Below are 15,187 nucleotides of genomic sequence, written 5' to 3'. Positions count from 1 at the left end.
TCCTACTTTTAGCTTCACAATTCTAGTAAAGTGGATGAGTACATTCTGCAGTGGAACACTTTTACCAGCTTCGTAACATTAAGGGGGCAAGTCACAAGCAGAGGTTTACCAGTCACTGGCTCTAGAGACCAGAAGACTGCTGAACTTCATGCAGTGTTTCCTGTTCAGATGCCTGTACAGAAGGGAGGTATGTGTACGTCACTCATTGCTGGATTTAAATCCGTTTTGGTTTGGATACTCAGTTTCCTCCCACAAGTGAAAGGATAATTAATAGGTGTAGAACTTTTGAATACAGACATTTTATGATTCTTAATAAATATCATCAAATTGTGTCCTCAAAGGAATGACTATCTTTTTCCATTTACTGTTTGGTGTTGAGTTTTATATATTTGGGGGGCAAGTTCAATATGTGTAATGAGTTATTGTTTAAATTTGTTGTTTCTTTGATTATTAGCCTGAAATGCTACCCAGTCCTTCATCCTGATGCTTCCCCAGACATATTTATTTAATTCCTACCAACATTTTTAGATCTCAGACACAGGTAATTCCTCAGAGGAGCCTTCTCTGAGTCATCGGGTGGGGCTGGGACCTTTGTTTCATGCTCTCACAGCCCCCTGTCCTTTTCCCCTCTAACACCCACCATGCTTACAATTATTCACACACATACACATGTAAGCATGTAGTGGGACTCTGGTTAACGTGCGTCTCTCCAGTAGCCTAGACTATCAGCTCCACACTGGCTGGGGCCACGACAACATTGCTCACCCATGAATTGCCCACCCAGGACCTACCAAGAGCCCTGGTGTATAGTAAGTCCTCAAATATCAAAATGTATGATCAAAAGGAAAGAATTTGGCAATATGATTCAAGAGCTTTAAAATGTTCCTAAATATTCAGTGAAAAAGCAAGGAATCAAACAATATATAGAGTGAGGTCAACCGTGGAAGTCTATTAAGGCTGATGTTCAGTTATTTCTATAAACATTTCAAAAATCACACTTCTATTTTAAAATTAGAATACTACCGATTTGCTACCCAACTAATTGCAAAAGAGAACAACACATCAGTCACATAAGTTTCCCTTTCTTAATTTAACTAGGTAAATTTTCTACATTGCAAAAGTACCTGTAAAATTCCAGTTTCCCATGTGTCACGTGATGTAAAACTTGATTACATAAAGTGGTGCATTGCACAGGCTTTGACTGGACTCTAACACAGCGCAACAGAATTTAAGCCTTTGCCTGTGGACTCATTTACTGTTGGGACTGTCAAGTCCCATTTCTCTACACTACCATTTGGGTAAAAAGAGGATCAAAAAATGAATGTGTGTGTATACATATAAATATTGGTCTGCATATGCATAGGATATCTTTGGAAGAATACACAACAAATTGGTAACACTGATTGCTTCTGGGGAAAGAAATTGATGGGAGAAAAATTTTTCATGTGTACCTGTTGCATTTTGAACCATGTGACCACATTACTTATTCAAAAATTATTTTATGAAGAGGTACAAACCTCCAGTTATAAAATAAGCAAGCCATGGGGAGGTAATATACAGCATAAGGAATATGTTCAATAACACTGTAATAGCTTTGTATGGGGACAGATGATTACTAGACTTATTGTGGTGATCATCTCATAATGTAGGCAAATGTCGGATCACTATATGGTACACCTGAAACTAGCATAATATTGCGTATCAACTATATTTCAATAAACAATTATTTAAAAAATACAGCTGTCCTAAGAACTCAATCATTTGACAAGTTTTATGAACATAAATGCCCACTAGAGCAAGAACAATTTTCATAATAAAGTTAGTATATAAAATACATAAAGAAATCATACACACATATAAATACATATAAACATGTAAAGCAATTTTCCATACATCAACTTGGCTGTGATGGGAATGTAATTTTCTGAGGAGGAAAGTAAAGGTCAGACTGGTTGAGTGGTTAGGTATCTCCCCCAAGTGACTCAGGGATGATAAACACTGTTCTAGACAGGCTTCAGGTTACTTGGGATCTTTTTGGAATATGATCATAGGTTCAATGAACTCAATGCTCTTGGCCTCTCTCCCTGATTCTTTCCACTGAGAAATAGAATGCTGAGGCTATGGAACTTAAAAGGATCCCAGTGGAAAATGAGACGTGTCCTACTTAGGAGAAATTATGCCTCTTCGTGGATTTATGGTTCACATTCTGCACAGGTTTCTGGACTTGATGGAAGGAAACTCTATGTGTCAACTCAGAGTGACTCCAAATCCTCTCATTTATTACTGAAGTCTAGATCTAAACCTAAAGACACAGAGATGATAAAAGCATTGGAAATCAGGGATAGATAGGAACCTTCTTAACCTAATAAAGGCATCTATTAACACATCACCAGCAAAAATCACACTTCACGGTGAAATGTTAGGATGATTCTCTTTCAAATCAGGAATGACATATAGGGGCCAGCTATCGATGCTTCTACAACACTGCTCTGGAGATACTGAGCAGTGTAGATGGAACAGAATGAAAGTGTAAGAATTAAAAAGAGACCAAAAAAGTCATTATTCACTAATGATGATTGTGTTTATAGACCCCCCCTGCAAATAAATGATAGACAAATTATCAGAATTAATAAAAGAGTTGAGGAAGATGGTTGAATATAATATCAATGCACAAAAATTAGTCACATTTCCAGGCATCAGTAATAAACAGAAAATATAATTAGAAAAAGGAAGTATTTGCAATAGCTTCAAAAATAACACACCAAGAAATAAATCTAATAAAAAATGTACAATACTGCATAAAGTTATAAAACACTGAACATGACTAAAAAGGAAAAATATGCCATATTTGGGAACAGGAGTACTCGATGTCAAAAAGATGTTAATTTCCTCCAAATTATCCTATAAATTCAACACAATTCCATTAAAACTCTTATCATGGTTTCTTGTAGGTTGACCAACTGCTTCTAAAAGCTGTGGGAGATCAAAGAACCAAGGATACCTACACTCACATGGGAGAATGAGGGATGGGTACATCACACCTGAAATGAAGGTCTGTTCTAATAAAACACAATACTCAAGATATTCTGGTATAAAAGCTGAGAGAAGTAGACCAAAGGAACAGAGCAGAGAACTAAGAATCATGCATAATCGGAAACCTGACATCGCACACTGGATTAATCAGTAAACAGCCACCAGGATAATGGTCATCTATATGACTAAAACAAAAATCAGCTGTTTCCTTCAAAGCATGCAAAAACTAGTTCTTCACTGAATAAAGATGTAAATGTAAAAAGCAAAATTTGAGAACTTTCAGAAGGAAACATAGGAGTATATCTTTATGACTTAAGTATAGAGTAATGGTACTGCTTATATAAAGTTAAGCTGATTCACTTCCTTGTACAGCTGAAACTAACACAACATTGTAAAGCAATCATATGCCAATAAAAAAATTAAAGTAAAAAATTAGAAAAATATATAAAGCTTAAAAACAAAAGTAATACTTCTACATTCCATTGAGATCTACATACACATGTAGTAAAACGATAAAGAAATGCATAAGAATGATAGAACACCACATTCAGGGTTGTGGATACCTCTGGGGAGGGGAAGTAAATTAGAGATCATATAGGGTGGTTGAACTGTATTTGTAATGTTTTATTTTTCTGCTGGCTGATGGTTTCGTGGCAGTTTGTCATAACATTTGTTATGTTAGAATTTTTTTGCACGTTAGAAATTATTACAATGAAGAGAAAAGGTTCAGGAAGGAGGACACTAATTTCCAGCACAGCTTGAAATATGAGACTACTCAATTCTTCTTAATTTTTTTCAATTTGTTCCCTGAAGTCACTGAAGGAAGAAAAATTTTTTAAACCATATTCCATTAGGCTATTGACGTTCTTCCAGCATCAAACTTGCAGAAAGGGAAGAGATGTAGGGAGTTCCTGACCTGGGAATTTAACCGGTCCAAATTCCTATCTGTAAGTTTGCCTTGTCTTCTGCAAAGTCCTAACATATCCAGGAATTTTTGCTGGTGTGGTATCAATTAGGCAGAATATAGTTTGGAAGGTATTATAAAAATGTCATATTTAAGCAAAACCCCCAACCTACTGACTCCTGAAAAATGAATTCTTCAGTCATACTTTGCTCTCATTTTTAAAGACAAGGCCATCTGATAAGGGAACAGCTTTCAACGTAACCTCAGAATCCACATCTTACATTACAGAGGAGAAACAGAAAGAGGACCTGAAGGAGAAAACCTCCAAAATTCTAAGAAGAATTTCTGCAAAATCTTTCTCATCTTCACTTATGGATCTCAAAAAGCATTGATTCTAATTGCTTTAGCAATCAGGACAGTGTATTAGGACAGTGTATTAGACAGAAGGTAGAAAAAATATTTTCCAATTGGACCTGAAAACTTAGTTTCACACAGACATCGAAAGGCAAACAAACACTTCAATGTCTCAGAAAACAGCTGAGTGATTATCTTGAACACTATTTCAGATTTCAATACCTTCATCAGCTCTTTTTCTCTATGGAGTTCCTCATGAAGTTCTGGAAGAGGATCTTTACTTTGTGCCTTTAAAACTTGCAGCCTGTTTTTCAACTCCTTGATTTTCTTTTCACACAGGTCCCAGGTCTATTTGGAAACAGTATTAAAACTGGTGAGTACTTTGCCATTTAACAGTGAATTGTAGGAATAGGATAATTAACTTAATCCATGTAATCGCTCTATTAAATGTGTTTTTGTAAATCACGCGGAAACGCAGTTCCTCGTCTTGAGCAGACTGTGGTCTAAAAGAGTAGCTGGGACAGCAGGATGGCTCGATGCCTCTCTAGACCTTTACGTGTGGCTCATCTCAACCATCCGGTTGTCTCTTGCTTCGAAATACTTCTTCCTCCCTCCCACATCTCTGATCTAGCTAACTTATTTCTATTTTAATTTCGGAAAAGTTCACATTTAAAAGGTTACCAGAAGGATAATTTTTAGCATTTCCAGCCTTGGGCATACGCTTTCATAGCACTGAAAAACAAAAGCACTCAACCACTTTTCTTGTCTTCTTTTCTAATGTCATCCCTCTGCTCTCTCTCTTCCCCCTTCTAGAAATAGCTTGGCTTTAGCGACCCTTTCACAGTCAAGTTTCACTTCATTTCTCACCACTTCTCTGACTGTTGCCTCCTGCTTGAAGCACTTTACAGTTTACAAAGCTTTTTCAACTTCATTTTCTCACTGTAATTCTAGTAAGCTTAGGAGACAGACAGGCCAAGTGTTATTATCACATTTAAAATGGGAAAACTGAGGCTCAGAGAAAACCGACTGACATGGGTGTGCAGTTGGAAGCAGCTTAATCCAGGGTCGACCTAAGACTGCAGTTTCCCCTGTGGATGCCTTTCTTTCATACCAGCTCTTTTCCTTAATCCTTGCATTACCGAGCAAACAGTTGCCTGTATTTTCAACTACAGCGGGTTTATAATTCATTAGGATAAATTTCTATTCCTGATATTACTAAGATTACTCCTCCTGAAGTTACTAAAAATAAACACAGACTCAAACACTATACTATCCCTCAGTACAACCCATACTTAAATATCCTTGGGTTGGCCCAACTGTATGCTAATCCTCACTTGAGGAGAGGCCACTTAATCTAGCAACATCAGCTCTCTGGAACATAACCAAGAAGAAAGTAAAGGGAGGGGCTTCCTGGGTGGTGCAGTGGTTAAGAATCCGCCTGCCAATACAGAGGACACGGGTTTGATCCCTGCTCCAGGAAGATCCCACATGCCACGGAGCAACTAAGTCTGTGCGCCTAAACAAATAAATAGAGTTCTTAAAATAAAAAAAAAGTGAAGGGAGAAACAAAACAAGAGTCCTTCTCTCTTCCACAAAACCTTTACTTGCATTTACCAACACGGCAGGCGCTCAACAAATGTTTGCGAGTTAACGAATCTCACAAAAGTCTGTACAGCAAATAAAATTCAGATACTTTATTCACAGGAGAGATGTTCAGACCCTATCACACATTTATTCTTTATTCAGAAAAACACCTCTGACAAACTTGGTTTTCTGGTTTTGGTACACACACGACAGATTAAAGAGTGGGCTATAAGGAACAGGCATAGTCGGAGAAAGAGAAAGTAAAAATAGACAGCTTTGGGGCTTCCTAGGTGGCGCAGTGGTTAAGAATCTGCCTGCCAATGCACAGGACATGGGTTCGATCCCTGCTCCAGGAAAGATCCCACATGCCACGGAGCAACTAAGCCCGTGTGCCAAAAAAAAAAAAAAAATAGACAGCTTGACATTAAATAGAAAGAAATAAAAACCATAAAAACCACGTAAGAACTCAAAAAGCATAGTAGTGCAAGGGCTAGGTTCAAAGCAGCTCAGAGTCCTTGAGAACAACAAAATACACCATATTTTAGGATAATAAAATATTAATGATTTTCCTAAAAATCACCCAAAAGAAAACATTTTGGTTCTTAAAGGTCTAATCATAAATTATCTGGAAAATCTACTTATATGGAAAAGAGCATTCTTTGATGACAGCAGAAAGATGAAGCATCACTGTGTTTATTTTCATATACCATATCCAAAGACAGACCATATGTGGAATGTTAGCTTTCGGTATTGAACTTCCATTGAACATGAATTAGTTTCCTGTTTCATAAAGGTAGATACAAAATAGCACCTCAAGTATTTAGATATTAACATAGAGATTTTCGAATGTTATACTATTATTTTACATAAGTAACTACCATGATTCATGAATTAGTAGGACTCAAAGTCCCGTGGAAAACCAACAATATTGTGAATTCCTAAAATCATTCCCATCCTCATACAGCAAACAAAAATTCTATGTACTGCATTTGAATATCATGAATGGATAAGTAAATGCTAAGTTTACCTCTGCAATGCTCTGGAACTGTTTAGTCATCTCTCCTATTTGGAGTTTTGTGTCCTTCCAGTTGTTCTGAAGTTGACTGATTCTCTTGTCAACTGACTCTTTAGTTTCCGGGTTAGTTGTGTTCAGTAACTTTTCCCCAGCTTCCAAGGTTAGTGCATAAGTAGTCTGCCACCTCTGGAAATGAATTTCTTTATTCTTAAAAAAAAAAAAAAAAAAAAAGCAATTTGCTTAAGCCTTTGATGTGATCAAAATGTGACTCCTTGCATTCATTTGTGTGTATTTCCTTCAGAGCTTCCCTTAAATGTTAAACTAGATACAAATTAGACAAATCTGGTTAGAACACACACACACACACTCATTCAATCAAAGGTTAATATTCTGAGTAGACAACATACTATCAAATGATGTGTTCTTAAAATAATTTCCAAGGGTTGGTAACAGGTAAGATTTTAGTTTAATGATTAGAAGTATAAAGAAACTAAAAATACACATCACAGAATAAGAGCTTACAAGATAAATGAATTCAACCGTATTAAGAAAATGACTGGAGTATTAGATCTCATATTAAGAGCACATACTCATTACCATTATGGTATAAAAAGTCAGGTTACTCCTAACCCACAAGGTTAGAATGTGCACATCATGCTAAACAAAAAGGAGAGAGCAAATAAAAAAAGGTAAAATACAAAAATAGACACTTAAGCACATAAATGTACACATCAGTGCTTACACTAAAGGGACAGGTTTAAAAAATTCCATTTGGATATCACATAGGCTTTTCTTTAAAAGGGATCAGAACTAGTATTTACAATACAAAAATGAAGTAAAAACTTTATAATTGATTCATATTTCCAAAAGCATTTGGTTTCAGGAGAAAAAATTAAATAGCTTTTATTTCTGTTGTAAATATGATTTCCTTATCTTCAAATTTCTCAAGGGAGACATAATACAGGCATTTTCCAAAATGGAAGCGGATATTTAAAAAGAAAAAATCAACAGAGCATTGATTTACAAAGATATTTCTAAGAATACTCAGGATAACCCAAGTGCAAAGAAGAAACACAGGTCAGAATGACCATCACCAAAAAATCTACAAACAATAAATGCTGGAGAGGGTGTGGAGAAAAGGGAGCCCTCTTACACTGTTGGTGGGAATGTAAATTGATACAGCCACTGTGGAGAACAGTGTGGAGGTTCCTTAAAAAACTAAAAATAGAACTGCCATAAGACCCAGCAATCCCCCTACTGGGCATATACCCTGAGAAAACCATAATTCAGAAAGACACATGCACCCCAATGTTCACTGCAGCACTATTTACAAGCGCCAGGACATGGAAGCAACAGATGAATGGATAAAGAAGATGTGGTACATATACATAATGGAATATTACTCAGTCATAAAAAAGGAACAAAATTGGGTCATTTGTAGAGATGTGGATGGACCCAGAATCTGTCATACAAAATGAAGTAAGTCAGAAACAGAAAAACAAATATTACATATTAACGCAGGTATGTGGAATCTAGAAAAATGGTACAGACAAACCTATCTGCAGGGCAGAAATAGAGATGCAGATATAGAGAACAGACATGTGGACACGGGGAGCGCAGGGGAAGGTGGGATGAACTGGGAGGTTAGGTTTGACATAAATGCACCACCGTGTGTAACACAGAGAGCTAGTGGAAATCTGCAGTGTAGCACAGGGAGCTCAGCTCAGTGCTCTGTGACGACCTAGACAGGGGGGATGGGGGGAGGTTGATGAGGGAGGGGATATACGTATACGTATAACTGACTCACTTTGTTGAACGGCAGAAACACAACACTGTAAAGCAATTATACTCCAATTAAGAAAAAAAAAAAGAAACCTGCAACCCAAGGAACACACTGCCCCTCCACCTTGTCCTTCTAAAATGCAGTACTGCTCTACATAGCCACTGTGATAAACACCCATTAGCCATTTCAAATTGCTCCTCGTCCAGTCTCCCCTGACGTGGTCAACAGCACACTATTCACCCAGATGCTTAACCCCAAACCTAGAGTCATCTGGATTTAGATTTTTATTTAACTGCCACATCCAAACCATAAGCAAGTCTTATAAATGCCACCTACAAACATAGCCTTTCCAGCTGCACTGTGATCACCCGTGTCTTAATCATCCTACCAACCACCCAAGGCCACTGGCACAGCCTAATGAGTTATGCCAGACTGTATTTTTCACACAATGGCCACAACAGTATCACCAGCCCCACATGCTCTTCTAGAACCTTGCCCCTCCCCATCAAGTGGTGGTGCCTCTGTCCCCTCCTCTTGAACCCATGTGTCCGTGTGAGATGCCCTCGATTAACAGAGGATGGTGGACGTGGCTGACGTCTGAGGCTAGGTTTAAAAAGGCAATACAACTTCTCCCTGGAGCTGTCTTTCTTGGGACACCTTTGAAGCCATGAGCCGCCGCGTAAGGAGTCCGGACACCGGAAGCCTCCACATAGAGAGCAAAGGGAACGAAGCCCGAGGAGCCCCCAGCTGCTCCAGCTCCTGGCCGTCTCATCCTTTCTGGCTCCAGTACTAGACGTGAAAGTGAGGGCGCCTTCAGGTGAGTCCAGCCTCGGCCACCATCTGACTGAAACAGCCTGAGAGGCCCCTGCAGGGCCGCCTAACAGCCCTGACGACCTCCAGAACTGTGAGGCAGAACAAGAGACGTCAGCTGTGACACAGCAGCAGAGACACGATACCCTGAGATTCCTGCTTCTTCGACCCCCACCCCCCCCCAAGCCATCTTCCTAAGAGCAACCAGAGGACCTTTAAAAAGTACAAATCGTATCATGCTGCCTCCTCTTCTAACTTCAACGGCTTCCTCTTCCATCCAAACTGTCACCCCGCTACCTCACCTCCCTCCAGAATGCTCCTCCCTGACCTCTCAAGTCCACTTTCTGTCACTGCTGCCTCACTGGCTATACTCGTCATACAGGTCTTCTTTCTGTCCCTCTGCTTTGCTAAGCTTGTTCCCATCTTGTGTCTGAAGCCACCCCCCCCAACCCCACGCCCCCAGATCTTTGCACAGCTGGCTCCTTCTAGTCATTCAGGTTCCAGTTTAAATGTCACCTCCCCAGAGATGACCCAATCTAAAGCAGACACCCAGCTTCTCCATCACGAGCCCTGTTTTCTTTCTTTTTTTTTTCCCGGCCATGCCAAGCAGCTTGTGGGATCTTAGTTCCCCAACCAGGGATGGAACCCGTGCCCCCGGCAGCGGAAGCACAGAGTCCTAACCACTGGACCACCAGGGAATTCCCATCACCAGCCCTGTTTAATGACTTACATATGTCATGCTGCAATCTGATATTTTCTTAATTTTTTAATTTGTCTGATTTCCCCCACCAACTAGACAAATTAGTATTTTCTTGTTTGTTTATTGATTTGTCTGATTGTCACAAGAGCAGAGGTCTTCTCTTGATCCACACCGTATACCCAGCACTTAGAACAGTGACCAGCACAGGGCAGGTATTCAATATTTGATGCCTAAACAAATGAATGAGGCAAGAACAGGACTTCAGAAGGGTGCTGGTTTGTTTAGCTGTCCCTCTATAGTGAAGCATGGTTCAGTAGCCCAGTGGAACATGCTCTTGGAATTGACAACTAATTTTCCTAGTCATATCCTCATTAAGCAACTTTCTGACTGGAAATGGTGTTGCCTAAATGAATTTGCCCTTCAAGAGTAAACAGGAGTCCCTGGGACCTCCTTGGTGGCGCAGTGGTTTAAGAATCCACCTGCCAATGCAGGGGACACGGGTTCGATCCCTGGGCCGGGAAGATCCCACATGCCTTGGAGCAACTAAACCTGTCTCACAACTACTGAGCCTGCGCTCTGGAACCTGTGAGCCGTAACTATTGAGCCTGTGTGCCGCAACTACTGAAGCCCGTGTGCCTAGAGCCCATGCTCCGCAAGAGAAGCCACCGCAATGAGGAGCCTGCGCACTGCAACGAAGAGTAGCCCCCACTTGCTGTAACTAGAGAAAGCCCTTGCAGCAATGAAGACCCAATGCAGCCAATAAATAAATAAATTTATTAAAAAAAATAAAAGAATAAACGAGTCCCACTGTAAGAGTAAACAGGAGTCCCATTGTAAATAATTTCTGTGGTAGTCATTTATATGTTAGTGCCTTAAACATCTGTCACCCCAAACTTCCCCACTCTACCTATCCAGCTCCAGTCCACTTCTACTCCTACAGCCCGAGAGAGCCTCACCATTTCTGGTTGAATGGATAAGATTAGGTTTATGACCCCACAAGGCTAAGGACAAGGCTGAGTAGGCTCCTCATGACCAGCTGGCCTCCCCACTGCAGAAAGCACCCTTGAACATCACAGAAGACCCAAGACCTGAGGTGAACGGACATCTTCCAAATAAAGAGCACCCTGTAGTCCCCACACAGCTGCTGTGCACGTGCTACCTTCAGCTCATGGATCAGACTCCTCGTTTGGTGCAGGCTGTAGCAGTCCTGACTCTTCACTGCAGACAACAGGTGGCCGGTGTCGGCGAGGAAGCGGAGCAAGTCCCCCTCGGAGGTGGCAAAGTACTGCCACTGCCTCACCAGCTCATCGATGTCACTCTTCCTCTGCCGAACGCCCTGGGTGGCGCCCTGCCACTGCTCCTTCAGCCTCGTGAACTTCCAGACAAATTCCGGTCTTGGGAAAAACAGATGGTTAGAGAATTCTGACATCAACATGTAGAAAAAATAACTATCAGTGTGTACTAGGAACTCAGATTTGCTATTTATGTGCACAACTTACATGGAAAAAACTTTAAACCCGAGCACCACTCAGCTTGGGGTTGGGGCAGGGGCAAGGGCAGTGTGTGGGTTGGTGAAAGGTATTTAGCAGAAGATACTTGCACATGACCTGGGATTTTGCTGGCAAGCATGACAACCGTACCTTAAACAAACTGAAGCTGTTTTAACACAGATTATGCCAAGTGCTGTATGGAAAACGAAATATGGGGTCAACAGGAAGCAGATGAACAGGTGGGTCCCTTGTAATGGTATCCATTACTTGAGGGTCATATGCTACATAATTTCAGCAATAAAGAACATGCTTTCCGCAACTATTCAACTATTTCTTTCCCAGATAAATAACATCCTTCCCATGAAAAAATAAGGCCTTTTATTTATTACGGGAAAAGTCATGCTTCTCTGTACTGATCAGATCAAAATTAGTTAATCATCCTGAAACTGGCTTGAATTTATCACTTCAGAGCTACGAAGGAATGGGCTTTACATTTCTTAGTGATGCGGAAAGAAGATTCAGAGGTATATGGGTGATGATGGGGAGGAAAAGAATGCCTATGGAGACATCTGGAGAAGCCGTTTAAGAAGCCAGGCCCCCTCTGGCTTCTGTTGGCAATTTCACCGACTGTGCGAGCAGGTGCAATTACTGTCACCAGGCAGCCTAAGGGGCTCTGCTTAGCCTGACTGGAACTGCCTGGAGACCCCAACCCCATGTACACAGCATAGGAAGAAGTCTCTTCTTTCACAGCCATGACATAGCTACCTTCTGGGAACAGCAGCACTTTAACATGTATTTTTTAAATAGCAAAACATCATGAGGCTGAAGGTAGAAAAGAAAACATACTATAGAAAAATTCTTTGGGGTAAAGACTTAGTTAATGGGATTTGGCAGATGGGTGTTTGCAAAGCATCTAGTCTGCTAAGCTCATCCACCTACCATAGGGAAAAGGGCCACTGGTGTTTTTTATGGCCATGAAGCAAGACTCCATCCTACAGTCAAAAGACTGGCCCCATGGTGTTCTATCAATCACACAGTGATGTTAAGATTCAGCCCACCTGGCTGCATTGCCTTCCACACACCCACAACCGTTACAAACCCCAGAGAGCTTACCTCTTCTCTATCTCTGCTGTGTCCAGGAGTTGTAAGCACTGGGTGACATAAGAATCAGCAATTGTCTGGTTTATAGAAACTTCAGCTTCTAACATCTATATATGAATTAAAATATAAAATATCAGTGAGAATAGTTTTTATGAATTTCCTAACAAAATCTAAGCCCACACAGGATATGTGAGATAATTAATTTTCAAATGATTTGAGCCTAACTGCAAAAAATACTTAACCATCACAACAGCCCCTGTGAATATAATCTTAGAAGCAAATGGTCTAATAATATCTGAGGACCATTTATTGGGCATTTTCTATTTCCTAGGCATTCAGTAAAACATGGATTGTCTCACTTATTCCTCGACCTTACGACTTAAGTAAATACTGTTAGACCCATTTGAAGAGGAGGAAACTAAACTAAGGTGTTCAGTAACTTACCAAAGTCACCCAGCTTTTTGCCTGGAAAGATTTCATGTTAAGTGGATGATCTTAATGTAACAATGCAGACTTCAATCAGTTACGTTAAAAAGTTACAATGAACTAATCATGGACATTTTTGAAATACAGGATCTGCCTATAATCACCAGGTATATTTTCAAATATACATCAGCATAAGCATGGGGAAACTCCTCTGTGAAATCATTAATGCTACGATTATAACGATACCAGGTGCTTCAGTACCTTACAGAACTATTCAGTGAAAATGCAAAGATGAGTTGAAGTATTTTAACATGCTCTTGGTAAAGTGGTATCATGTTCACATTCTGCAGAAGCAACATTGTGCTAGAAGCTTCTACCAACTGCAGAAAATCTAGGACTCAGGGGGCTTCCCTGGTTGCGCAGTGGTTAAGAATCCACCTGCCAATGGAGGGGACACGAGTTCGAGCCCTGGTCCAGGAAGATCCCACACGCCGTGGAGCAACTAAGCCTGTGTGCACAACTACCGAGCCTTGCCCTCTAGAGCCTGTGAACCACAACTACTGAGCCCACATGCTGCAACTACTGAAGCCCAAGCGTCTGGAGCCCGTGCTCTGCAACAAGAGAAGCCACCACAATGAGAAGCCCATGCACTGCAAGGAAGTGCAGCCCCCACTCGCCACAACTAAAGAAAAGCCCTTGCAGAGCAATGAGGACCCAATGTAGCCAATAAATAAATAAAATAAATAAATCTTTAAAAAAAGAAAGAAAATCTAGGACTCATGTCATTAATAAAATAGAGCAGCAAAACAAAATTTTGAAATTTATGAAATGTGTGAGAATTTCACAAATGATCAACCAGCAACTGAATTTGCTTAAAGACATACATTCTGTGTTTAGGAGTCGATGATTGACAGATACTCTCTGTATTTTACTTAAACCTCTCTTCCCCTGACTCCTGCCCCAGGGTGAGGGGGACAAGGTGGTGGAGAGCTCGGCTTTACTCACCTCATAGGTTTTCTGCTGTGCCAGGAGAGCAGGAAGGCTGTCAGCAATGTTCACCTTGAGCATCTCTTCTATCTTCTCCAAAAACTGGACCCATTTTTCACAGCAATAAAGAAACTTTTCATTCAATTCAATCCCCTGAAGCTCACTACAAAGGTTTAAAAACAAACAAAACAGAGCCATAGCACAATAATATTACTGGGCTCCATGGTTAATTTTGCTTATATGAAAGAGAGTGGGAGAGTTGGGCTGTTCTGACCTGCAGTGCTCCAATGCTGTCGCCGTGGCCCGAATCCATTGCCGGTTCACATTCTGTAACGTCTTTACAGCCACATCACTAAGTGGGAGCTTGAGGCTTACTTCATTCAAGTGCTCAATCTCAGGTGACCGGGCTGTCAGTGCCAGCACATGACTCTAGGAAAAAGAAATTAAATTCCAGATTTCTGAATGCCGAAAGGATATCTAGATGATAAAAAGGCCTCAGAAATTCTACAGACCTTCCTTATCTCATGGAAGAGGGAAAACTGGGGCTTAAATAGGTAAATGATTTGCCCAGAGTCAAACAGCTAGTTAGTGTCAGCATCGGACCTGAACCCAGATCTCTCAATCCTGTGGCTTTTCTAGAACAAGCTACACACATGGCCAGAACTGAAACAGCCCAGGAAACAGAAAGGGACCTCAGATGTCTGTCTTTGAAGGAGATGGAAATGAGCTTTCTTTTTTAAAGGACCCATTCTGGACCTTCAAGTCCCATTTAGTCTGCCAACGACTTGACCTTCAACAGAGTATGCAGTTTATTTACAAAGTAAATGAAAATTCAGTCCTTAAAATAACCCTGGCAAAGCATGGCACCTACACATCAATATTATGGTGAAATCACAGTGGAGCCAACTCACCAAATTTTATTTTTAAAACAATATTCCAGGGACAGCCTCTAGGACAACAATATATTAAGCAAACATCCTTCACAATATCCATGTTCTCA

General features: G+C 40.5%; 1 protein-coding gene across 1 annotated transcript in view; it reads right to left on the bottom strand.

Moving 5' to 3' along the window:
• SYNE2 (spectrin repeat containing nuclear envelope protein 2) overlaps window positions 1-15,187 on the bottom strand; it is a 307,058-nt gene that overhangs the window by 40,917 nt on the left and 250,954 nt on the right. The window contains exons 91-96 of the mRNA XM_057730439.1: window positions 14,462-14,616; window positions 14,206-14,350; window positions 12,787-12,881; window positions 11,343-11,577; window positions 6,903-7,097; window positions 4,514-4,639 (exon numbers count right to left, since the gene is read on the bottom strand). Coding sequence (XP_057586422.1) covers window positions 4,514-4,639; window positions 6,903-7,097; window positions 11,343-11,577; window positions 12,787-12,881; window positions 14,206-14,350; window positions 14,462-14,616 — 951 coding nt within the window. The remainder of the gene's footprint in view (window positions 1-4,513; window positions 4,640-6,902; window positions 7,098-11,342; window positions 11,578-12,786; window positions 12,882-14,205; window positions 14,351-14,461; window positions 14,617-15,187) is intronic.

The sequence above is a fragment of the Hippopotamus amphibius genome, chromosome 4 (assembly GCF_030028045.1).
Source record: "Hippopotamus amphibius kiboko isolate mHipAmp2 chromosome 4, mHipAmp2.hap2, whole genome shotgun sequence".
Classification (NCBI taxonomy): Eukaryota; Metazoa; Chordata; class Mammalia; order Artiodactyla; family Hippopotamidae; genus Hippopotamus; species Hippopotamus amphibius.
This window is presented reverse-complemented; position numbering and strand designations above follow the sequence as displayed.